Source organism: Pogona vitticeps, chromosome 3 (genome assembly GCF_051106095.1).
Source record: "Pogona vitticeps strain Pit_001003342236 chromosome 3, PviZW2.1, whole genome shotgun sequence".
In the NCBI taxonomy this organism is placed as follows: domain Eukaryota; kingdom Metazoa; phylum Chordata; class Lepidosauria; order Squamata; family Agamidae; genus Pogona; species Pogona vitticeps.
Window position 1 is genome coordinate 103,522,894 of NC_135785.1, and position 27,430 is coordinate 103,550,323.

Consider the following 27,430-nt stretch of genomic DNA (forward strand, 5'->3'; position numbering starts at 1 on the left):
AATAACTTAAAGTAATCATTTTCTGTATGACTTTATCAGTATTTTGCATCGTTGTGGAGGAATTTTGGCCCATTCTTTACAACATTGCTTCAGTTCATTGAGGTTGGCAGATATTTGTTTATGCACAGCTCTCATTAGGTCCCACCACAGAATTTCAGTCGGGTTGAGTTCTGGTAAAGTAAATCATGGCATGGTGTAATATGTCATGCATTTTTGTTCATCTGAGGTTGCATTTACCTAATTTTCAGACCTAAGGGCCAAATTATTTTTATTATGTCATGATACGTAAAACCATAGACATCAAAGAAGGTTTTCTTCCTTTTTCACTTGACTGTATAACCATGTTTCCTTGCCATTACAGCTTCTGAAATCAGTATAGTAAGGCTTGCACATTTGAGTATAATATACTGAATACTTCCTTGAAGATAAGGTGTGTATCTAGGATATGGGTGAATAACCTGTGAATATAGGACCATAGGTGGCCCTCGGCTAGGGTTGCAAAAGGAGGACATGTCCTCCTTTTTAGCCTAATGTTCTCCATCCGGCAGGCAAAGCTAAAAACCTTTAAAATGTCCAGCTTTTGTAATATTTTATGCTATAATTTTGGATGGGAGGGGGAGAGGTGGAAGGTGGAAAGCAGTCTCGGAGTCACAATCTAAGACACAACCTCATGCTGTAAATCAGCCATGCCTATGTGGAGCCATTGCTTCTGGAGGTGACCTCTTGCTTCGCCGCTGCTGAGGTCTTTTGGCCTTGGAGCCACGCATGTAGAAATGGAGGTTGCCTGCCCTTTGCAAAGATGGTGACTGTGGCTTCATTTAGGGTTAGGAAGCTGCAGCTGCCATCTTTGCAAAGGGCAGCTTGGCTTCCCTTAAGGCAGGCTAAGGGAATCCAGGCTGCCCTTTGCAAAGATGGCAGCTGCAGCTTCCCTACCCTAAATGAAGCTGCAGCAGCCATCTTTGCAGAGGGTGGACAGTCTCCATTTCTACATGTGTGGCTCCGGCCAGAAGACCTTAGCTGCGACAATTAAAATTAAGATTATGGTGGCAGGGGGGGGACCCCCGCGGTGCCTTCTGAGGCCTCTGGAGGCTTGGGAAGGTGGTGGTGGTAGGGACCCCCAGGAGGCTTCGAACCGGTAAGGTGCTGCTTTTTACTTTTTAAAAAATGTTCTGGGTGGGTTTTGAAGAGTAGGTTTAGGCTGGGGGGGTATGTTTCTATGTTGCTTTGTTTTTTGGTGAGTTTTTTTTTTTTTTTTTTTGCAGTCCCAGTGTGGGACTTGCACTGTTTATTTAGTTAATTGCCCACCCCTGATACAGAGGAATATTTTTTCCTGTTTTCCTCTTCTAAAAAGTATGTGTGTCTTATAGTCAAGTGCGTCTTATGGAGCGAAAAATACGGTAATTGTAAAATTGGCTGTTTAAATAATGTTTTTTGTATTTTGAAAAAAAGCCTCCATTGAATTTATTTTTAATTTTTTAACGACTGTTTCTTGGTCAGTTCACTAAGAGACGTTTATTGGCAGCTATTGTAAAAAAAGTGTACTGATTGTGGGTATAATCCGGAACAGTTCAAATGAAACATTCAATACGTTCTCTTCTGTCCTCTTTTTTGTCTTTAAAAAAAATTCTTTTAATTATTATTATTTATAAAATCCATCCATGCTTATTTAACATTGTGTCACCAGGGTTCAGCTTATAATCATTTGTTAATACAACTACAATACATATTAAGATCTTAATCTACACAACATGCTTCTAACCATTGATAAAACAAGTTCCATGTTAGATAATATTCTGCATCTTCCTTTTCTTTGCTTTTCAGTGTCAGTCTATCCATTTTGGCGCAGTCTAATATCTTTTTAATTATTTCTTGATTTGTAGGTGTTTCTTCATTTTTCAATATTGCTCGAATATAATCCTTGCGGCTGTTAAAATATGCAGTATTAAATATACATTTTGTTTATCAACACTTTCTAGTATTATACCTAAAAGTTCTGGCTTAAAATCTACAGTGGTGCCTCGCTTAATGAGTGCCCCGTTTAATGACAAATCCTCATAGCGATGTGGATTTTGTGATCGCAAAAGTGATCGCATTGCAATGTTTTAAATGGTAAAACATCACTTCGCGATGATCGGTAAGCGTTTCGCGATGATCGGTAAGCGTTTCGCTTACCGATTTTCACATAACAATGTTTTAAAAACAGCTGATTGGCGGTTCCAAAATGGCCACCAGGTAAACAAAATGGCCGCCCGCTGTGTTTTCGCACCATTTCCTCGCTTACCGGGCAGCGAAAATGGCGGCCGTATGGAGGATTTTCGCTTAAAGGTGAGGTTTTTGCCCATAGGAACGCATTGAACGGGTTTTAATGCATTCCTATGGGTTTTTTATTTCCACATAGCGACAAATTTTTACGGAACGGATTATCGTCGCTATGCGGGGCACCACTGTACATGTTTTTTTGATTATTTTAACAAGCCATATATGAATTTTTTTCCCCAAAATTTTTTTTGCTTCATCAGATGTCCACCGAAGGTGACAATAAGTTCTAGTTTTTTATGACATTTCCCGCATTTACTTGACCTATTAGAGTACATTTTAGCTAATCTATCGGGTGGTAAATGCTGTCTATTAACCTCAAACTCTTGGGTGGAGGATATCTCCTCCCAATGTTTTTAGTTCTGCCTCACTAAGAACAAAGGGCTCTGAGCTCTAGCATATCAGGGGCAGTTGAGCCTAATGACAGTTTTTCTTTTCTCTGTTAATCTCAACCATTTTCTTAATCTCAATCCTCCCTTCCTGGATTTCCTATCCAGATTGTGGAAACTATGAATGCAGAGGATAGCCAAACACTATCTTTAGACCTCTAATAAGAAGTCTTGGACAATTGGGAAGATTATAAGAGTGGAACAGTTCTTCCCAAATTATCTAGCACCAGTGCCTCTTGCATGGGAGGTCAAGGATGACCATTAATGAGACTCCAGTGCATGTTTATCTCTTGAGCAGCCCCTGTGTAGAAAGAATGAAGCTTCCCTCCCTTAAGCACCAGGGCAGAGGGGAGAAATACTGTTATCTTCATCCTGCTTCTCCTCATGCCTGACCATTGATGGCCATGCCCCCAATCTGGAATTTTGTCAATATATTAATCAGATATTGTAGTGGAGAGGGTGTACATTCAGATTCATCCACTTTGAATCCTTACACAGTTTATTTAATTTGAGAGAACTGCAATTAAGAGAAGAAATTAGTAAAGGGAGAAAATAAACAGCCTTCAGAATATTACTGGTCAGCTACATTATTTTCCTATAGTACTGATGGTGTTTTTTGTGCAGTGTGAGAAAATAACATAGGGGATTTAGGTGTAAATATAATTTAATGGCAATGTGAATTGGCATTTCTAAATTTTGTCAGTTCTTAAAATCATCCTATCTTTGTATGTTTACAAAAACCGTTTACTAAAATGTACTAAACTGTATTCTCATACAATTGTAGGGTATGTGGAGAATGTTATATGGATTTTTACTACAAAGTTTATGTATTGTATGCTTGTAATCCTTGAGGAATATCTGTTCTAGCACCAGTTGTTTAAAAGAAGCCTGCCAGCAATATACCTTCTGCCTTTTTAAAAATAGCTGCCTTCATGAATTCTAGTTAAACTAAGCTGAAAATGTCAGCTTCCCCCCCCCCTTTCTTTTTGTCATCTTCTGGTTTTAGTTGAAATGTGTATGAAGGTAAGCGAGATTTTAGGTTAAATTAGAGTTTATTTATTTATTTATTTAATTTATACCCCGCCTATCTGGTCGGTGAGGACCACTCTAGGCGGCTAACAACAATAAAATACAATAACAATATAAATAAGCAATTCTAATTAGTAAAAACACTACAATACATTACATAGAGTGCAAAACAGAAACAGTAAAGAGGGAAGAAGGAGGTCAAGAGGAATATGATGGAAAGGCCTGCCCAAACATCCATGTCTTCAATTGTTTCTTAAAGATACCCAGCGAGGGAGACCCGCGAATCTCAGGAGGGAGATTGTTCCAGAGGCGAGGAGCCACCGCCGAGAAGGCCCGATTTCTTGTCTTCTCCTTCCGGGCCTCCCTCGGCGTTAGGCTCCTCAGCCTCACCTCCTGGCTCGCTCGAGTGACACAGGTAGAACTTGGTGGGAGTAGGCGTTCCGCCAGATATCGAGGCCCTAAACCGTTTAGGGCTTTGTACGCAAGCAACAGCACTTTGAAGTCGATGCGGAATCGTTACGAATAAAGCTGTGCCAGGGCTAATTAACAGAATTATTATGTTTTGAAAATAGCATTGTTTATTTTTAACACAGCTTGCCTATCCCAGTTTTGATTACACAGGACATGGAATAGTTTATTTAATTATTGTATTAAATTCCATCTTTTCTCCAAAACTGGGATTCAAAACTTGCTTTTTCAGTGACTAGTTATCTGTCAAAAGAAAATGACCAACATGTCTAGGAAGAAAGTTATAAAATGCATTTTTTTCATTTGAGAGAGAGAGAGAAAAATGTAAGCTTTTTTTCCCTACTTCTCTAGGAATTCAACTGAACTAAAGTTCAACACTGTTCTTGCTGACCCAGAGTATCTTATAGATAAGTGGCATTTGACATAGAAATCAAATGGGAGCCCACAGTCAATAGGAACAAGCTGATTTCCTTCCTATTTAAAATAGACTGTGCTTAGCAGTGTTTATACAACAAGAAATTTTTGTTTTAACTGCTAACAGCATTCTGGTAATAGGCAAGAAAGCTGACTAAAGTGGTCACAAGACCAGATAGGCGAGGTATAAAATAAAATAAAATAAAGTAGTTGTGCCTTTTGTACGTATATATTGTTTGTTTGTTTGTTTGTTTTATTTATATCCCACCCATCTAGTCATTCAACTACATCAAGCAAAATAGACAATTAAAATAACATCAGTAACCAATTATAAAAAATCATTCAAGATGAAAAAAGACAAAGAAAATAGATCAAATAGTGCCTGGAGGAAAGGCCTGCCTGAATAGCCAGGTTTTTAATTGGCTTTTAAAAATACCCAGCGAAGGGGCTGTATGGATCTCTGAAGGTAGATTATTCCATAACCAAGGAGCAACTGCTGGTTTCTTGTTTTTTCCTTCTGGGCCTCTTTCGGCGTTAGGCTCCTCAGTCGCACCTCCTGACTAGATCGAGTGATATGGGTAGATTTTGGTGGGAGAAGGCATTCGGTCAGATATCAAGGTCCTAAACCATTTAGGGCTTTGTATGTAAACATTAAAACTTTGAAATCGATGCAGAAGCACACGGGCAGCCAGTGCAGTGCGGCCAGAGTGGGAGAGATATGTTGGTGTTTTCTCACCCCACTAATAAGTCTGGCCACCACATTCTGCACCATTTGGAGCTTCCGCACCAGTCTCAGAGGTAGCCCCACGTAGAGCGCTTTACAGTGATCTAATCTCGAGATTACAAGCGCATGCACTAAAGTGGTGAGCGTCCCAGCATCAAGGGACGCAGCTGGGCAATCCGCCACAGGTGGAAATAGGCGGATCGGACCACTGACACCACCTGGGTTTCCATGGTGAGCGCTGGGTCTAGATGTATCCCCAAGCTATGAACCTCACTCTCCACAGTGAGAGCCACCCCCACCCCCAAATGAAAAGGAGTTTCCCAAGCTGCTGATGTGGAGCCACCCACCCTCAGTACCTCTGTCTTGTCCGGGTTCAGCCTCAACCCGTTTTCCCTTATCCATTGCAGAACAGCCTCCAAGCAGCGCTGAAGGGACAGAACAGCATATATATATCACGAGAGGCATAACTACGTGCTTGCCTATTACCAGAATATGGTTAGCATTTTAAACAAAAAGTTATTTTTTTATAAACAGTGATTGGAGATGGGCCTGAATCCTCTGGCAGTCCCCGTCTCCTCTGGCAGCCGACCACTCACTGGCTATGCAGGAAGAATCCCCATCTCACCTCCTCATTGGAGTGGTTGGCTGCCAAAGGAGGCAAGGATGGGCAGCCTGGGCTCCTACCCAGATTGGAGCACCACTGGAGTCGAAAGACCCCGGTGGTGCATGATGAAAGGTAAGTGGCCCAGCCAGCCTGGGGGTAGGAGATGGACCCATTAATTCAGGGCCATCTCTAGTTCTAATGGTGGTCGGCAATGTAAAAATAATCAGGATGTTACTTTACAACCAACAACAAAACAACAGTGCAACATACTGTATTAATAGTAAACAATTAACAAAACACGATAGTAAAAGAAAAAAAAAGAGCTGAATAAAGGCAATTAAGTTAAAACTAACCCCAATCTAATATCCTGCTCACCTACACTTAAAGCAGTATGGTAGACACTATGGCATATGCTCAAAGGTTTTCAGGTGATGTCCTAAAAACATTCACTTTGCAGCCTCTCTAAAGGTAAGAAGAGATGACACTTGGTGAATGTTTTGAAATGGTCTCTAACAGTGTGATTTTATGTACTGACTCCTCCATTGCATTGCCATAAAAGTTTATTGAGCCAGATTCTTCCTGAGAGATGAGCAAGATTTTTGTTTTCCTGGTTAAGTTTACTCCATCAGCTCAAAGTATCAAAAAAAAATCTCATTAGTAATTGTCTGCTGCAATAACAGTGCTTTAACAATATAACAATATATTTTATATAACAATATAAAAATGGTGTGTGTATACTTTCATTCATTTTATGATGTTTTGTGTTTCATTTTGCCCTCAATTTTTATAGGAAATTATAATTTGCCTTCAGTCCGTTATGTGAAGTAAAAGTATAGAAGTAATATAGTATAATAATATAGTACACTATGAAAGTATAGAAAATAATATAGTAAGCATTTCTGAACATTTTTCTACTTAAATTAAGGTGAACTGTGTGATCATGTTTAATGCCTTCAACCATCATATCCTTCTGAGCTACCTCTTTGAACAGGACTTGGAGACAATGTTTTATTATAGGTTTTGTTCTTCTTGGAGAGTCGTTCTCAGAAGGAGCTTCTGGAGGACTCCTGTCTGATTGGCTTCTATGATCACAGTGTTTTGACCTGCCCCTCTGTTGTTTAACATACAGTATATGTGTAACTGCTTGAAGAGATTATCTGAAGATTTGGGATTCAGAACCACCAGTATGCTGATGACACCCAACTCTGTCTTGTCTTTCTATCTAAATAGGATGAACAAACATGAAGTTTTTAAAGACAAAACAAAGCTGTTTATTTTCAGTCAAAAAGCAGATCTGAGGTTGATAGGATTACATTTCCCCCGAAAACTGAGGTTTACATCTTGGTTATCCTCTGGGATTCATCCCTGAGCCTGAATACCCAGGTTTCAGCTGGGAATGAATGTGGACAGTTAAAATGAGTTGTGCTTGTTCCTGGAATTATCTTATTGGACCATGGTGGCTCATGCCTGCAATTGCCTGTGGAACGTATTGGGAAACTTGAACAGTTCCAAAATGTTGTAGCCAAACTGTGCTCTACATGTAGTTATAGGAGAACCAGAAGTAACTTGTTATGACAGCTTCACTGACTACCAGTGTATTTCTGGGCACAATTGCCTGGTACTATGAATCTGGTCCGTCATTGGACCCTTGTCCTTCAGTAACCCTTGTTTAGTTGCATGAATATGTATTTTTCCATGTGGCATACATGATTCTGCAAGAATTGAAGTAATGCAGATCAACAATAATAAGGTCTTCTACCCACAGTTGGAATTCAGCTGAAGAGGTTAAACAAGTAAATGTTGGTTAAAATATTGCAAAATCTGGCAACATTCTGGCTTTAGTGGAATTTTATCCCAAGTCTATATACAGTGGTGCCCCGCATAGCGACGTTAATCCGTTCCGGATTAATTGTCACTATGTGGAAACATCGTTAACGGAACGGAAAAACCCATAGGAATGCATTAAACTTTGTTTAATGCGTTCCTATGGGGGATAAACTCACCGTTCAGCGATGTTCCTCCATAGGGGCGACCATTTTCGGTGCCTTTAAAGCAAGGCAACACAGCGGGGCGGCCATTTTGGAACCGCCGACCAGCTGACCGAAAATGGGGCCTTTGGCATTTTCCCCCAGCTGAGCGGCGGGAGCTTCAAAGGCCCGCCGCTCAGCTGGGAGAAAATGTCGGCAGTCGGTCGGTGGTGGCTTTGGAAGGACCCCGAAGCCATCGCCCACATTTGCCTTCTGAGCTCTCAAAGGGCTCCCCCCCCCGACATTGGAGAAAGCCCTTTGAGAGCTCGGAAGGCTCTCAGCGGCAATGGGGGCAGGGTAGGGGGTGTCCAGGTGGCTTCCAGGCAAAGCACTGGAAGCCATCCGGACCCCCCTACCCTGCCCCTGCCGCCGCCGCTTGGAGCCGCCCCGCGCCCGGCCAGCGCGTCCAAGCGGCGGTGGAGAAGCTTTCCCCCGAGGCCTCTCGGAAGCACAGGCCATGAAAATGCCGGTGAGCGCTTCCGAGCGGCGGCGGAGCCTTCCCCCCCGGCTCTGCCCGACCCACCCCTCACCCTCATCTCTGCCGCTGGGTTTCAGATGCTGCTTCCAAAGCCCAGCGGTGGCGGCGGAGAAGGGGGTGAGGGGTTGGGAGGAGGGCGGCTGGGAACATCCGAGCCTTGCCTTCCTCCTGGCTCTGCCTGACCCACCCCTCACCTCCACCGCCACTTTCCCTCTTCCTCCTCATCCTTTTCCTGACCCCCCCCGGGAAGGAAGGAAGGCGGCAAGGCAGGCAGACGAAGGCAGGGAAGCCTGCCGGTCACTCGCTCGCGCGTCCTCCCCCCCACTTTCCCTCTTCCTCCTCATCCTTTTCCTGACCCCCCCGGGAAGGAAGGAAGGCGGCAAGGCAGGCAGGCGAAGGCAGGGAAGCCGCGCGCTCGCGCATCCTCCCCCCCACGTTCCCTCTTCTCCTCTTGCCGCCGCCCCCCAAGCCTCCCACTGAGTCGGGCGATCAGCTGTTCGGCGGTTCCAAAATGGCCACCCGCGCAGCGTTTTCGCGCCCTCCCCTCGCTTACCGAGGGCGCGAAAATGGCTGCCGCTATGGAGGAAACTTCGCTGAATGGTAAGTTTAGGGCCCATTGGAACGCATTAAACGATGTTTAATGCGTTTCAATGGGCTTTTATGTTCCGTTTAGCGACGATTTCACATAGCGAGGGTTAATCCGGAACGGATTAACCTCGCTATGCGGGGCACCACTGTATTTCAGTTACTTCAGTATTGGATGTTCAGACTCTGTATGTAGCTAAAACATTTGTTTTAAGGAGCATGCTGTATGTTTTGGAGAATGTTTCTCATATATAACCTTTCAAGTAAGTGTGTGTGTGAGGAATATGGATAATTCACACATCTCAATGAAGGAGCATGCTTTATGTGTTGGAGAATATATCATTCATACTGCTTAAATCAAGTATGCGTGTATGAAAGAACAAATCCACCTGAGTTTTCAAGAAAAAGCAGCAGATTCCTCCAGTAGCAGGTTAGCAAAATAAAGACAGCTTGATTCCATATGCTTCTTCCTCACAACAATAATATGTAATTGATTTTTTGCCTAAAGAAGTAAAAGATTTTAAAAACAAATTGGGCCAAGTCCTGTTGTGTAGTTATACCAGTAGATGGGAAATTGTATACAGTATCTCACTATTAACAAGCCCTTTCCTCATTGCACACCAGTCATGTGGCCTGGTACACAACTAGGAACTTAAGCAGGGACTTGCTGTTGCAAATAACACCATTTCTCTTCTGCTGGCATAACTACACAACACTATAAGACATCAGTCAGATGGATCTCAACTGTGTATATCAAAGTATTAGTTTCCATTACTGTATTAGATTTGATGGTGGTTTTCTGTTTGTGAAAACTATTTGTGGTAGCCTTTGTGCATAAAGATGTTGTTGATTGGTCATAGTCTTTGAGTAAAATGAAATGAAGACAATCTTGCAGCCTCTTGACAAAATCCCCCACTCTGAAGATCTTTGCCACCAGTCCATAGAATCTGGTCTAAATTTGTTCTAAAAGCACAACCATGAAGCATTTACTTCAGTGTTTGCTGATACTTCTAAAGGTCCAACAAGAGAGCCAGCCTGCATCTTACAGGGAAAGAGACACAATTAATAAGGTGGATGGTGTATCTAACTTGAAGAGCAGGTACTGCTAGAAAATGGCACCCACCCATGGTAGAATATTGAGAACTAGAAATTTGAACAATTTTTAATAAATTTCCAAAATATGGTACGTGAAATGAACTATCTCATTGTGCTTAATGCTGTGAGACCCATCCACTGATGTTATTCTTTTTTTAAAAATTAATTTGTACACAACTTTACCAAAAACCTATCTTGTGAGTGAAGAACTCAATGATAATTTGATTTTTAGTTAGTTGTGCTATCAGTTTTCAAATTAGTTACACTTTAACAGGACCAGTTGACACTGTATCACTGTAAACATTTCTGATTATACAAAATATGTTTGTTTACATTTTAGATGGAGTGTTCCACATCATAGACTTCTAAGAATTGCAAGGCTACTTTTTCCTCATCAGTTTTCTGTGAATTCTGAATATAGTTTCTCTGAATTACTCAAGCCCCTTCGCCACGACAAGGCCGCAATCCATGAAGGGGGAATATAGCTCTAGAAGAATCTAAAGGGGAAAATACACTTCTAATTGGGGGATTTCTACTAAATCAAGTGTCATTCCTCTGGATCATGAGAAAAGAATTTAGATGCTATAAACTGTTATGTTTTAAAGCTATTATTTATAGAACTAGAAGGGAAATCCAACCACCTTGTCCCCTGTCGTCCCCTTCTCCTCTTGCCTTCATACTTTCCCAACATCAGGGTCTTTTTCAGGGAGTCTTCTCTTCTCATCAGATGGCCAAAGTATTGGAGCCTCAGCTTCAGGATCTGTCCTTCCATTGAGCACTCAGGCTTGATTTCCTTCAGAATGGGTAGGTTTGTTCTCCTTGCAGTCCAGGGGACTCTCATGAGTCTACTCCAGCACCACAATTCAAAAGCATCAATTCTTCGGCTGTGAGCCTTCTTTATGGTCCAGCTCTCACTTCCATACATCGCTACTGGAAAACCCATAGCTTTGACTATGCGGACCTTTGTCGGCAAGGTGATTCTCTGCTCTTTAAGATGTTGTCAAGGTTTGTCATCGCTTTCCTCCCAAGAAGCAGACGTCTTTTACTTTCGTGGCTGCTGTAACCATCTGCGGTGATCATTGAGCCCAGGAAAGTAAAGTCTGTCACTGCCTCCATATCTTCCCCTTCTATTTGCCAGGAGGTGATGGGACCGGTGGCCATGATCTTAGTTTTTTTGATGTTGAGCTTCAGACCATTTTTTTTGTACTCTCCTCTTTCACCATCACCAAGAGGTTCTTTAATTTTTCCTCACTTTCTGCCATCAGAGTGGTATCATCTGCATACCGGAGGTTGTTGATATTTCTTCTGGCAATCTTAATTCCAGTTTGGGATTCCTCCAGTCCAGCCTTTTGCTCCTTAATTATCACTGTATGATAGTGCCGTTATGTTATTGCACTGGCAGAACAAATCAGCATTCTAGAAGACGATTGTAAAAATATGGCAACCAAAATAAAACCTTATAACTTTGAAACTGGATTTCAGATCACCACCAAATTTAGTACAGATAAAGCAGAGAGCCTTCTTTTCCTCTGGACCAATTTTGGACAAAGGATTTTCAAGTTGTGATTTTTTAAAAAGTAAAAAGGTCAAATCATTCATGAAGCCTAGATGTGACTTCAGACTACTTCAGTGGAGATTCAAGTACAGTATGTGTATTCCCCAGATTTGAAAGTGCCAAGATGTCCAGACTGTGCTACTGTATGAATTGCAATAGGATAAATAAATGCATGAATTTGATATGCAAATTGGTAGCAATTTTTAAAAAAGTATAAAGTGGAAAATTGGTCATAAAAACTATAGACCTTTTAGATTAAAAGTACTATATACAGTGGTATCTCGACTTACGAACTTAATCCGTATTGGAATGGTGTTCGCAAGTCAAAAAGTTTGTAGGTCGAGGCACCATTTCCCATAGGAATTCATTGAAAACTGATTAATGCATTCCAGGGGAAGAAAAAAAACACACAAAAACACTGCAAGTCCCATGCTGGGACAGCAAAAAATCAAAAAACAAATAAATCCAAAAATAAATATTGGAGCAGGTGCCATGCTGGGACTGCCAAAAAAAAAAAAAAAAACAAACAAACAAACAGAACCATACCCACCAGCCCAAACCTACCCTCCAAAACCAACCAAGATCAATTTTTTTAAAGGAAAAAAGAGCACGTATCCATCCGAAACCTCCTGGGGGTCTCCCACCGCTGCAATCGCCGCTGCTGTGATGACCGCCTCTGTGAGGCTTGAGCCTGGCTAGGGTGCTTCGGAAACTTGCCCCCCGGCCGCAGCAGAGGCAGCTGTCGCCCAGTGCCAGGAGACTTGAGCTGGCCAGGTTTCGACCGCTTGCCTCCCGGCTCACCTACCACTTGCTGTGCGCCACCCTCCGTGGGCCCATGGCGGCCAATTCAAATGGCGGAGGGCAGTGAGGAGCGAGCGGGAGGTGAGCTGCGAGGGAAATGGCCGAAAAAACCTGGTCAGCTCAAGCCTCCTGGTGCTGGGTGACCGCTGCCTCTGATCGTGGTGGCAGGGGACACTCGGGCAGCTTCCCTGCCACCATCAGAGACCTCCTGGGGGTCCCCCGCCACCGCGATCGGTGCCTTCAGAGGTCTCCAGAGGCCTCCTGGGGGTCCAATCGCGGCGGCGGGGGACCCCCAGGAAGTCTCTGCTGATGGTGACTTCCCTGCTGCCATCAAAGACCTCCTGGGGGTCCGATCACAGTGGCGGGGGAACAATTTTAAATTTCCCGCCCTTTTCCTGGTAGACCAGGGAGGGTTTCCCCTGGTAGGCACGGTCTACCCTTCGATAAAGCCTGAAGGCGCTGATCTGGTGGCGGGGGACCCCCAGGAGGTCTCTGATGGCGGCGAGGAAGCCCTGGGGGATCTCCTGGGGGTCTGATCGTGGCGGCAGAAAAGGGTGGGAAATTTTAAATTGCTCCCCCGCTGCTGCGATCGGACCCCCGGGAGGTCTCCGATGGCGGTGGGGAAGTCCTGGGAGACCTCCTAGGGCTTCCTCGCCGCCATCGGAGACCTCCTGGGAGTCCCCCTCCACCGCGATCAGACCCCCAGAGACCTCCGAAGGTGCCGATCACAGTGGCGGGGGACCCCCCAGGAGGTCTCCCCAGGACGCCTCCCAGGGTCCCTGCCGCTATCAGAGACCTCCTGGGGGTCCCTTTTCCCCTTGGGATGAAAGAGCAGCCTCTTTGCCACCAACGGTTTGAATGGAATGAAAAAAGGCAGAGGAAATTTGAATTTCCCACCCTTTACCCCTGCCTTTTTTTTCGTTCATAGGTCGAGGCTCCGTTCACAAGTCGATGCAAATTTTTGTGAATGGAGTCGTTCGTAAGTCAAAATGTTCGTAGGTAGGGACGTTCGCAAGTTGAGGTTCCACTTTAGTAAGATCCCCATATTTGCAAGAGCTTGGTTCCACAATCTGCTTTGGGTACCTGAAACTCTGGCTATAGGAACCATATGTATTTATATAACATACAAGGGGAAGGGACAAAGTCCACATGGTGGCACCATTGTGTATTGTATATAGGGCTGTGGTAAACTACAGGAAAGTAAATCCACAGATACAAGTCGTTTGCATATGGGGGATGTCCTACTGTAAAAGGAATACTAAAAGAAAACAGCGAAACGGACTGTCCTCCTTACTGATCAAATAGGTTGACTAGAGAAGCATGATTCCTTCCCATTAACATTTTTCATTCATAGAGAAGTTATAGGAGAAAAAAAGTACTGTACCGGTAACCATCAATTTAAAACATTAGTTCTTTTAGTTTAACATGGTCTGTTGTGAGTAAGAGCAGTTCAGGGTATCAGACAGGAGCATTTTCCCTCCTGAAACTTGATATTTTATCAGCAGATATCAGGAATTGAAGCTTTTGGGAAGGGGTGTCACTGTTTTCCTTAATGGTAATCAAAGTTCCCTCTAAGCAGCATGTGTGTGGGGGGGGGGGAGACAGTCATGCCAGATGTTGCCTGGTAGAGTCTCTGTTGCATTCTCTTTTTTTGGGAGGGGCAGCTTTTACGGTTCATTAGGGCTTTTTTTTTCAGCAGAAAACGTGAATGAGAAAAAACAAAATGAAATGACTTGAAAGATGACAGTCCCTTTTGTTATAATAAAGGGACTAGTATGTAAAATAAACACAAAAATGAAAGAGCCCCTCTCAAAGAAACCAAAGAAAAGCAAAACATTTTTGCTATGCATATATATCCCTGCTAAATGGTGGTTGTGAGAACATGACTAGAAAGATGAAGAGTAATAAATGTTCAAGTGCTGTGTGTAGAAAGACTTTAGCTTATAGGGTTGTTTGTGCAAGCCTTTCGTATGTCCTAATAGTGTGGTAAGAGTCATTACAACAATCAGTTGCAAGTCATAGCAGAGCTCAAAACATGCTGATGCAGTTAGTTGCATTTTAATAAATCATTGACTCATCTGTAAGACTCTGACCACTCTGGAGATAAAAAGCTAATGTTCTATTGGCCACTTAAGGTAAAGTATATTGAGAAATAGTATAATAATTAACAAAAGTAATGGAAATGTGCCTTTTGAGTTCCAAGCAGTAAATCTCAGTTGCAGATGTTATCTTTAGTACCATTCAGTCTTTTAAAAAACTGTACCATAGGATCAAAAAGTAATTGCAAAGCAGGTTTCCCTAAGTCATGAGAGAACTGTGCAATAGCAGGTGTTTATTAAAGACCTATAACCCTAACTATAATATCCTGTTGTTTCTTAGCTCTAAATATATTATCACAGATTCTTATAGGCATACGATTTTAATGGAAGAAAGCAGGGCAAAGAAATCTGCACCTGTCTAAAAAGCATTTTGTAAAAATAACTGCCTTCTTCCTTTGGACTGAAATGTTCTATGTATGTTGGAGTCTATACCAAAAGTCAGATTTTAGGCTGTTAGTTGCAGTTCTTTGGATTAATTTCAATTGATGAGGAGCAAGGTCAGTACATGATTGATTGAATCTTGCACTTCTTGGTTATAATAATGTGGTGACTGAGGCTGATCACTTGGTTGGTGAATGCCTCAAAGGTCTTACATGTGATAAACCATACATTTAGTTTTGCCATTGGTATAAGCTTTGGTTTTGCATACTCTCCCAAACAACCTTCAGTCACAAGATCAGGCGCTTTTGCTTTCTGTTTTAAATTAACCATGAACTGTCATTAAGTTAAATGTGGGACATATTAATTTGTCCAGCAAGCAAACTTCAAATTGTACCTTACAATCCTGGCCTGTTTTTGACAAACCATAGTTAAATCCACAGTTCTTGATTTGGAACCACAGTTAGATGAGAATAGAAACAGGTTTCTCATCTTCTTGTGGTGGTGCCTGAAAGATGGAGTTAGAATGCATGATCAAGGTCTGCCCAGAGCCATTTCCTTGGTGATACAGATTTACAATCAAAACCTTGTTGTAGCCATCCCCAGTCTTGACAGTTACAATGCAATCTTGAATTTACGATTTGGGTGGTGAGATAATCACCTACTCCAGATGAATTTTTGTATAGCTGTAAATGATAAAGTTGTCTTACACTGTTCTATAAATGAAATGTATATTGTTTTTTCTTTAGATGCAGTTTAGTAGGAAGAAATCCAGGAATTTAAGCAGGAGTCATAGCTTCTTGAAACTTACTTCTTTGAATATAGGAAATTAATTTGAAAGTAAGTGCTTTCTTTTTATGTTTCATTGAATTTAATTCCTGCAAGATTGACATGAACACATCCCAGTTAGTTCATACAGGAAAACAGCATAAACTTGCTGTGGATATACCAAGATTGAGCACTAGATGAACATTTCTTGGCAGCAATTTAGAATGCTTGTTTGCACCTGTGATGTCTCTTCTTAGGATTCAGAATCTGAGATTCTGCTCATTTTATCACAGGTATTTCTCTTTGCTTGATTTTCTATTTCTGAACCAATTTTGAATGAACCTACTTCAATATTTAATAGGTAACATTAACAGAAAATAGGCTAGCATGTATGCATATGTGTATATATGCATGTTTGCATACATGATGTGGATAAATAACAGTTTTTTAAAAATCAGATTGATTTAACTCACAATTAGATGTTGTCTAGAGGGGCAGGGTAAAAATCAAATAAATAAAATACGGTATTTTTCGCACCATAAGACGCACTTTTTCCCCACAAAACGGGGGTGGAAAGTCTGTGCGTCTTATGGAGCAAAGAAAACAGATTATATTTTCCTGTTTTCTCCTAAAAAATTGGTGCGTCTTATGGAAAGATGCGTCTTATGGAGCGAAAAATACGGGTAAATAAATTTTAAAATGATTTTTTAAATTTAGATCATCAATAAATCTAGTTTTTTTTTTTAAAAAATGGAAACAGTTCCGGGGTACATGTGAGTGATTCAGATATAGCTAGGGATTTCAGGGGGAAAGTGAAGCTTTCTTGTGATATATACTGCATTGATTTTTCTTAAATCACAAAAATGAAAGAATATGATTTTCAGAAGGATTCCCATTCAGTTAGTATGCTTAACTCTTTTCCAAGAAGATTGATAGACAAAGTTATTAACCATGATTTGGTTATCCTTATCACTGGATTAATTTTAAAATGTATGTGGGTGGGTTGGTAGGCAAGTACAGTAGGTAGGTATATATCCCTATGTAGGTTTTCTTTGTATGTTTTTCTTATTGTTTGGTGACCTCTAATGGGCAGCTAAGAATCTGCATTAAATGTTTTTTTGATAAAATGTAGGTGTCTTTTTTTTATTACTGCTTTCTTGCATTTCTGTTTTTGGTTGGGAGAGTGGATAAAAACAAATGCTAGGTGGGTTTAATATATACTATGTTTGTTTTAAAATTATTTCCAGGGAATAAAGTATATGAAATTCTACCAGAGATCTTGAACTCTTAATTTCAAATGAATGGCTTCTGACTTCTCTCAGTATGTACACTCTGCAACCAGTTCACTGGACTACTGACATGACAGATGGTACTCTGCACTTTGCACTGTGGTGTTAAGCCTCAAGATAGGGATAAAATGAAAACCGGATTGCTTTATTTCAATGAAAATCCCATCTGGAAGGGTTTTTTTTTACTGACTTTGTCCTCTAGTCTTCATATTTTCTCATGAAACTAGATATTTCAGTAACTATTAACAGACAACCTGAATTTTAGAGACAATAATACTATTTTTAAAAGTCTGATGCTGATGAAAATTGTTTCCCTGATTTGCTGTGACTTTTTATTTGGGTACAAAGGTAATGAGCTGCTCCCTAAAATAGTCATGTTTAAATTATCACATATTCATAGTAAAACATAAAAATGACTGTTGAGAATCCATGGTATTCTTGGGTTTTTATATAATATGAACTAGAGCATAATATTAACTGTGAAGTGGTAGAATACCTGAAATTTCATACATTTATCACAAAAAGTGTAAATTATAGTTTGTAGCGAATTTTGTTAGAAACTGTAAAACATGCCTGGAATTTTGATAGTTATTTTTAATACTCAGTCAGTTCAAAGAAATGCTCCTTTGAATGACTTATAAAACCTTAAGTCTTAAATGAATTATTTGAAATGTTGTGAATAATTGAAAATGACATTTTTGGTATTTTGTGTAAAATGAACCATTGCATTAATTGTGTGAAGCTATAATTTTCTCTATATACAAATACCTGAAAGAAGAACATGTCTGGAGCACCTCAAATCCATATTTTCTATGGAGCACCCATTCTTCCAGCGGTTGTTGAGAAATCCAGAGAAGAGAAGTTTTCAACAACAACTTCTGGAATGTGGAGAAAACTTTGTATTTCATTTACCAAAGACACTTCTTACTTTGATACTAGAAAATGCAGGTATCCTGATCATGCAGAATGTCAGATGCTGGATGATGCTGGCCACTCCAAAGATCCATTAACAGCAAAAAAATGTAGATTGCCAGATGTTTTATTCACAGACTCTGCAGCTGATGTTAAAAGTATAGAATCCTTCAGCAATAAAACTAAGGAAAGGGATAAGTCAGCTAGCAGCATTCATCTTGCCTTTGGAAGTACAAGCAAAGAGAACGACATGAATTGTCTTACATGTGATCAGCTTCCCAGTCAATTAAAAATAAGTGAACAACGAGGCAGAAAATCTGAAGATGCTGAAGGAGAGGCCAGCTGCACTGTATGCAGTCACCTTGATATTTCTCCCTGGACTTTTCTCACTTCTCAGGCTGATAAGCCATTAGATGTCCAGTGTGATTCTCCCCAACTCCTGAGTCAATACCTAGAGATACAACCACAAATAATGGGAGAATCAAAGCCTGGAAAAACATGTAATGTGTCTTCAAGCCTTGCCATATCAACAGACACTGAATTTCATAGTATTCTGGTTGCAAGCCAAGTTCCTTTACTTTCAGGAAGGTGTGTTGTAGGACAAAATGAAATACAAAGCAAATCTGCAAAGAGGACAGGAATGAAATTGTTTGAACCTCAGAGGAATGATGAAGTAGCTATAGATTCATATGTTCCATTAAAAGAGATTAATGATCTGACTGCTGATATTAAAGAAATAAATTGTAGAAATAACTATGAGAGCTCTCTTGAACTCTTTGATTCTGATAGTCCTGTGAAAGAGAATTCACTTCTGGAAGAAACTGACTTTCACGATAAAAATGGAATACCTGCAGGCCTTCTGCATTTACCTGATGTTAAGCCTAGTTATGCATTATATTATACTGAACCACTGAAGAAAGCAATGCTGTACTCTGAAGTTCATCACTCTGCTAAAAGGTCCCAAGCATTTGAAGATACTCTGTCTACATTTAACAGTGCAGCTGGAGACCACCAGCAAACAAAGAAAGTCAAGTTGACTTCTTCTTCAGTTAATCCAGTTCTACTGGGGCAGGGAATTTCACGTTTTCAGAAAGTACTGAAATACCCATCATTGCTTAAGGACTGTTTCTGCAAAAGCAAGAAATACACTGTTTTGGTCACTGTACTGCATCCGTGCCATATCAAAGAAATACAGATAAAGCCAGGAACAAAATTGGCATCAAAAGTCCCATTAGCCACAGTTGTTGTGTCAGATCAGTCCGAAATTCAACTGAAAGTTGTGTTGTGGAGAGCATCAGCCTTTTGGTCACTTACAGTCTTTCCTGGAGACATTGTACTATTCACAGGTAAGGAACATTCTTTTTCAAATATATTTCTCCAACTCTAGTATTTTTACCTGAAAGAAACCCATTTCTTATGTTTATTTTTCTCATAAACTAAACTCCAGGTTTTGATATTTGAGAGCATTGTGAATATGAAACAGGTGTTTCTGTAGACACAGTTGTATACAAAGTAAAGTGTGACCTAGTGCAGCCTTCACTAACATTTTCACTCATGAGGGTTAGCATTATCCAGTCACTAGAAAATAGTGTCCATCTTTTGTTGCATCAGTTCATATATGACATTCCCTTTTGGGTTGTTATTTGTGATTAATTTGAACTATTTGAACTGGAGAAAAATGTATAATTAGATCTTTTATTTTAGATGAATCTTACCTTGTAAATTGAGGCATAAATATACTGAGATTTGTGTCCAGATTTGTAGTGTAGGGAGAATTATCCATCTACTTAAGGCTTCATAGGCCTATGGAACTGGGGGTGGGGAAGCATCTTAATACTTAAGAAGTTTTGTATTTAAGTACCATAGTTACTTATAGTAACACTGTCCCTACTTTGTTTATTTTGAAAACTGTCTCAATTCAAGACAACAAAATGAATTGGAGCACATCTAATTTGGGAATTTTTCTCCTTTTGGTCTCTGTTTACTTAATGCAGAGGATCTGCCAAAATCCAGACTTGATGCTTAGAACATTGGCTGACACATCCACTCCCTCCCTCTGTCCCAAATTCACTTTATGTTTGCAATTGACTATTATTTGCTCATGAACTCCAAACAGGTGAACACTAAGCCATATTTGCCCTTCAAACCAAACTGGAAACTATAGTGGGCTTCAGACTGGCTTTGAAGTTAAATGCTGACTAGTATATGCCAATTTGGGTATCGTGGCAAACAGTGGTAAAGAGCAGCTCTTTACTGAAAATGCACAAATATCACAGTGGGGCACAAGAGATAGCATAGGACTGTGGTGCATTACCAATTCTCAAAAATGTGTTTGTCCCAATTAAGCTTATCTTACCTTTACCTTTAAGATGCTTGTTTGAGACACCCATTTTATATTTGCTGTTGTCTTAGAAGAGGCATATAGCAATGAGGCATTCTCCACAAATGTGCTGTGAAGCCCCAGAGTAGTTTCCTAGTCCTGAAACCCTGCCACATCATCACATATTTTCTTGACTGAAACACTAAAAGCTAAAACGACTGTGACCTAAACAGATTATTTTTCTCTTCGTTATAGACGTTACTGTATATGAGAACCACTGGGCTGGGGAAAAAATGCTGCAGTCAACATCTACGACTCAGTTATTCAATTTTGGAAGCTGTTCAACTATGAATCACAATGAATGTGAGAATCAATTTGTTTTATAGGAAGACCTCTTGTTTTCATTGATGTCTACTAAAGGAATCTAAATGTGATTTCCCAATTTTTATCACAATAGTTGTATTTTTTCATACTGTATGTGAGATACATGATCATTGGCTATTCAGCTTTGTTTTCCCATCCTACTCTGGCTATTAGCATATAACCCAGTACTATACTACAAACATCTGTACTCCATGATCTTCCTTAAGTTTCTTTCCATGCCATTCTTTCAGGCTAAGTATGGATATTAGGTTTAAAAAAACTTTGATAGATTTGAAATGAACATTGTAATTGGTCCCAAATTGCATTTTACTGATGAGAAGAGATGGTCTTTCAATACTCATGACAAGAATGTAATTAAATTCCTTGTTCTCCTCAACTTAACTATCTTGATAAGATGGGAAACCTTGATGAGGAATTTAAAAAAACCATGAGATACTCTGCCTCTAGTCAAGGGTGAGACAAAGAGCCCTTCCTCCCACAAAGATTTCTGTAATTTGTGTAAAAATGTCTCTAAAATTCTTTCTCTTTGAGAAGAACTCTGACACAAAGTAAACACAAATAAATTGGTAATTCCTAACAAAGATCCCTACCAGTGCTTTAAATTCTTAAATAAATAAGATTTTTTTACCAAAAAAAGAGACTTATATTCGCGAAGGCTTTCACAGCTGGGATCTAATGGTTTTTGTGGGTTTTTCTGGCTCTTTGGCCGTGTTCTGAAGGTTGTTCTTCCTAATGTTTTGCCAGTCTCTGTGGCCGGCATCTTCAGAGGACAGCAACCTGTGCTCTGACCAGAGCACAGGTTGCTGTCCTCTGAAGATGCCGGCCACAGAGACTGGCAAAACATTAGGAAGAACAACCTTCAGAACACGGCCAAAGAGCCAGAAAAACCCACAAAAACCAAAAGAGACTTATGTTTGCAAACCATAAATGTAGCCATTGCAAGAATTGTATTGAGAGTGTCAGGAAATTTCTTGCTATAATCGTTGGTGAGGAGAAGAATTCTTTAATCCCTCGGTCCTGGTCTACAAGGACAAGACACCCCAAAATTTACATCCTTACTCAGAGTGGATAGAGTGCCAATGTGAAAAAACATTAACATTTTCTTGAACAGATTATGTTGTATTCATAGGCTGAAGACCTTTGTCTTCACGCAGGCCATAGTAAATGGCTGTCTAAGAGGAGTTTTAAAACCGGGATGGTTAGTGTTTTGTTGATTTTCATCTGCTTTAATAATGCTTTAATTTAACATTTTAATACAGTGTTTAATTATTTTAAAATATTTTGATAATGTATTGTTTTGGTTGTATTTTTTATTTATGTAGGCTGTCTCAAGTCCTTTTATGGAGAAAGTAAGGGTAAAATATTTTAAATAAATAAATAAATGCTACTTAATTTCTGAATCCTGCCACTTGAATCCTGTTGTGCAGTTACGCAAAAGGTATAACTTTTAACAGTGAATTGCCATGACTTATGAAATCTTTGTAGACATTATCTATTGTGTACTGAGTAGCGTGATTCAGTGTACAATAGATAATGCTGGTGGATACTGATAGCAGTTTGTCAATAAAAGTTATGCCTTTTGTGTAAATGCACAATGGGGTTTCAGATATAAATTGCTAATAATGGCTTTTATAATGTTGTTCATTGTCTTTATTTATTTATTGCATTTTTATTCTCCTCTTAAGGGAACGATAAACCACTTTATTCTCTACCTGGAAAACTCTGAAACGATTAGCCATAAATCAGAATTGACTTGACAGCACATGAAAAAAAGCATCAGCTTAAAAGATGAGGGTAGAACTGCCGCATTAAGAAGACATGATATCTTTTGGGAGGCAAATTGTGCCAAGTATGGCCCTTCCAAGAAATTCCTGGCTTGTGTGGCTGATAATTTTCTCCTACAAAAAGTGGAGAATGAAACTAGAGGGCTAGCTATCCTTGACTTGATTCTAACCAATAGAAACAACTTGGTGGAGGAAATGGTAATAAGGGAAACTCTGGGCAAGAGTGAAAATGTACTACTAGAATTCTTGATTTCAAAGGAAACCAAAGCAGAATGTAGCAACACACACATGCTGGATTTTTTAAAAGCCAATTTTAACCAACTCAGGTAATGATAAGCAAGATCCCATGGCAGGAGATCCTAATAAGAAAAGGAGTCCAAGAAGAATGAGAGTTTTCTTTAAAAAGAAATTCTAAAGATACAACTACAAACAATTCTGACAAGAAAAAAAGGTGGGAGAGAGTAAAAAAAAAAGGTCGGTGTGGCTTCGCAAAAAGCTCAGAGAGGACAAAAAGACACTTAAAGGAAGTGGGAAAGAGGCCAAGCTAAAAAGGAAGAATACAGACAAGTAGCAAGGAATTGCAGGGATGGAAATAGGAGGACAAAAGCTGAGAATGAGCTGAGGTTAGCTAGCGACACTAAAAGCAACAAAAAAGCATTCTTCAAATATGTAAATAGTAAAAGAGAAAGAAAAGAAACAGTGGTCGAGCTACTCAGTGGAGATGGTAAAATGATAACAAAGAAAAGGCAGAATTGCTCTATTCCTATTTTAGTGCAGTCTTTTCCCAAAGGACAACTGTCAGGTGGATACACAGTTGACTACAGAATCATACTAGAGGGTAATTATTAATGGCTCCTTCTCAAAGTAGGTGAAAGTAACAAATGAGGTACAGTGGGGTCTTGACTTGAGAACTTAATATGTATTGGAAGACGGTTCTCAAGTCAAAAAGTTTGCAGGTTTCCTATGCCTTTCCCATAGGAATGCATTGAAAACCATTTGATCCATATCTGCTCTTTTCCGTCCATAGAAACTAATGGGAAGCTGCTATTCCGCCTTTGAACACTAGAGGGGGATATTTTTTTTCTTAGGTCAAGAAAGGTTCAGGGAAGGCAGGGAAAATACAGTCCAGGCAGTCTGAAGACTGTCTCCCAATTCACTCTCTAAACGCTGGGAGGAGTGAGGAAGCAGACAGGCACCCTTTTCACTGGCCAACAGTTAACTGAAAGTTCAAATTTTTCACTTTCCCTGCCTCCCACGTGGTTTTTTTCAGTTTTTTTCAGTTCATAACTCAAATCTAAGTACGTAAGTCAAGTCAATATTTTCCTATGAGAGCGATTCGTAAGTCAAAATGTTCGTAACTCGGGCCGTTTGTAAGTCAAAACCCCACTGTATCCCAGGGCTAGCATTGAGAAAAGAAGACTAAGGGAGATACAGTAGCACTTTTCAAATACTTGAAAGGCTATCATACAGAGGAGGAGTAGGATCAGTTCTCAAGCACCCAAGAGTGCAGTACAAGAAGCCAGATTTTGGTTAAATATCAGGGGAAACTTCCTAACTGTTAGAGCAGCACAGCAGTGGAACCAGTTACCTCAAGAGGTGGTGAGTGCTCCAACACTGGAGCATTCAAGAGAAATTTAGACAGCCACCTGGCAAATATCCTTTGATTAGTATTCCTGCATTGAGCATGGGGTTGGACTCAGTGGCCTTATAGGCCCCTTCCAACTTCACTATTCTATAATTTTATGAATCCAAAGAAGGCAGATGGAGGGAAGTCATTCTTTAAGGCCAAAAATATATAAAATAGTTATGTTAAAAAATTTAAATAGGTAGCCTTGTTAGCTTATTGTAACAAGCAATGAATAGTCCTATGGCATCGTTAAAGCAAACCTGTTCCATTTGGAATAAGCTTTCATGGACTGTAGCCTACTGTTCAGATGCATGGAGTGTTGTGTCAGTAGACAGACATTGTGGGAAGGACAGGAAGTGAACCAATGGGAATGCAAGTGGCCAAGCTTCTTGATAGTCAGTGGCCATTAAGGTTCATTGACCATCTTTGGGGATGATAAGAGTTTTAAATGGTGTTGTGAAGAATTGTTTATAAGTCAGTGACAGATACAATCAAGCATAGATAAACACAATAACACTTTTAAGGTAGAAAATTGGTTTAAGTCTAGTACAGTGTAGTGAAAGAATGGCACACAGTTTTATGGGTTTGTATGCACTCTGGTTTTGATGTAAAAAGAATGAAGTAGGATACAGCAAGAGAGTAATAATATACAGTTGTGTTCAAAATTATTCAACCCCCAATGCTGTAAAGGGGTTTAGGGACTATAGTGTACATTTGGAATTGTATTCAGAATGAAATCCTACAAGGACGTTTTAAAGAACCAAATGCAACTAAAATAACATCAATTGTTTATGTAATACAGTAGTAAATGTTTCTTTTGTGGTTTCTTCATTGCCACAATTATTCAACCCCTTAAAGACTACCACTCTGAAGAAGAGAGGTTCATTCAGGTGTTTTCGATCAGGTATTGAAAACACCTGTGGATGTCACCGAGCACCAATCAAGCATAATAAGCACCAATTAGGCAGCTTTAAAATGACTGTGATACTCAGCTCCTTCTAGACATTTACTGGTGTGGTTACAAACATGGTGAAGTCAAGAGAATGGTCCAGGAAGACAAGAGAAGAGGTGATTTGTCTTCACAGGAAGGGCAATGGCTATAAGAAGATTGCAAAGAAGTTAAACATACCAAGAGACACCATAGGAAGCATCATTCACAAATTCAAGGCAAAGGGCACTGTTGAAATGCTACCTGGTCGTGGAAGAAAGAAGATGCTGACTTCGACTGCTGTGCGCTACCTAAAGCGTAGAGTGGTGAAAAGTCCCCGTGTGACTGCTGAGGAACTGAAAAAAGATTTGTCAGATGTGGGTATAGAAGTTTCAGCTCAGACAATAAGGCGCACACTGCGTAATGAAGGTCTCCATGCCAGAACCCCCAGGCGCACCCCCTTGCTGTCTCCCAAGAATAAGAAGAGTCGACTGCAGTATGCCAAAAGTCATGTGGGCAAACCACAAAAGTTGTGGGATAGCGTTCTGTGGACTGATGAAACAAAATTAGAACTGTTTGGGCCCATGGATCAACGCTATGTTTGGAGGAGGAAGAACAAGGCATATGACGAAAAGAACACCTTGCCTACTGTGAAGCATGGCGGAGGGTCAATAATGCTTTGGGGCTGTTTTGCTTCTGCAGGTACAGGGAAGCTTCAGCGTGTACAAGGTACCATGAATTCTCTTCAGTACCAGGAGATATTGGATGAAAATGTGATGCAGTCCGTCACACACCTGAGGCTTGGGAGACGTTGGACCTTTCAACAGGACAATGATCCCAAGCATACCTCCAAGTCCACTAGAGCATGGTTGCAGAGGAAAGGCTGGAACATTTTGGAGTGGCCATCGCAGTCACCAGACTTAAATCCGATTGAGAACCTCTGGTGGGACTTAAAGAAAGCAGTTGCAGTGCGCAAGCCTAAGAATTTGACTGAACTGGAGGCTTTTGCCCATGAAGAATGGGCGAAGATACCCGTAGATCGCTGCAAGACACTTGTGTCAAGCTATGCTTCATGTTTAAAAGCTGTTATAACTGTAAAAGGATGTTGTACTAAGTACTAAGATTGAATGTCACTTGGGGGTTGAATAAAAACTAATAATGATGTGAGCACAGAAAAGACATTTGTGGTTATTTCATTATAAACTTAAGGTTATATTTCTCTGACCTACAAGTGCCTCTTTCATGTAAATGTAAGCAAGATGACTGAATGATCAAAATCAATGTCAAAATGGCCAAAACATTCAATTTCAGTGGGGGTTGAATAATTTTGAACACAACTGTATACCCTGTTTCCCTGAAAATAAGACCTAACATGAAAATAAGCCCTAGTAGGATTTTTCAGGATGCTCGTAATATAAGCCCTATCCCCCCAAAAAAAGCCCCATTTAAGTGAAACCTCTCCCTCCACCGCTGTGCAGCAGCCAGAAGATGACATGACTGTACAGTGGTGCCCCGCACAGCGAGGTTAATCCGTTTCGGATTAACCTTCGCTGTGGGAAACATCGCACTACGAAACACAGAAAGGCATTGGAACGCATTAAACAGCGTTTAATGCGTTCCAGTGCCATAGAATACTCACCGTTGTGCGATGTTTCCCAGGGGCCGGCAGCCATTTTCGCACCCTCCCCTCGCACAACGAGGGTGCCAAAATAGCTGCAATCAGCTGTCCGGCGGGTCCAAAATGGCCGCCGGAACAGCCGAAAGGGGCCGGGGCGCAGCGTTTTTGCGCCCTTGGTAAGCAAGGGGAGCGCGCGAAAACGCTGCCGGAAGCCCCTAAATGGTTGCGCGCAGCCATTTCAGGGCTTCCGCAGCGTTTTCGCGCGCTCCCCTTGCTTACCAAGGGCGCGAAAACGCTGCACCCTGGCCCCTTTCGGCTGTTCCGGCGGCCATTTTGAAGCCGCGGAACAGCTGATTGTCGGGTCGCAAAGCGAAGGTCGGTAAGCGAGCAGCGATTTCCCGCCTATACGGGCACCGTTTTGCGATCGCAAAAACGGCCTCGTAGAGTGAATTCATCGCTCTACGAGGCGCCCGTTGTGTGAGGCACCACTGTAGGTTGTTGTACATGAAAAAAATAAAACATCCTCTGAAAATAAGACCCTGTCTTATTTTCCGGGAAACACGGTATCTGTATAAATATAATGAGATACTATGGTAAATTATGAGATCTAAGTAGGTATTTATATCCAGTTTGATCCAAAATGGCTTCCCTTTGCTGGACTTCTTGCTTAAATGTTTGAGGGTAATTTGGTATCAGCAAAAGTGCAACTTGTATGTCTATTTATTTCTGAAATGAAGCACATGTTTGTTATACTTCCAAGTAATATTTTTGGGCTAGAATTGCTATAAAATAACATGTAAACTGCATGGCTAAAAAAGTTATGATTTCTCCCCAACTC

At 40.7% G+C, this 27,430-nt stretch overlaps 1 protein-coding gene across 2 annotated transcripts in view; it reads left to right on the forward strand.

Annotated features, from left to right (window-relative positions):
- The window catches only part of SHLD2 (shieldin complex subunit 2), a 48,645-nt gene that overhangs the window by 7,012 nt on the left and 14,203 nt on the right, over nucleotides 1-27,430 (forward strand). For both annotated transcript variants that reach the window (XM_072995080.2, XM_072995081.2), the window contains exons 2-4: nucleotides 15,712-15,802; nucleotides 16,978-19,277; nucleotides 20,507-20,614. In XM_072995080.2, the coding sequence (XP_072851181.2) occupies nucleotides 17,801-19,277; nucleotides 20,507-20,614 (1,585 nt within the window). In that variant the 5' untranslated portion in view covers nucleotides 15,712-15,802; nucleotides 16,978-17,800. The remainder of the gene's footprint in view (nucleotides 1-15,711; nucleotides 15,803-16,977; nucleotides 19,278-20,506; nucleotides 20,615-27,430) is intronic.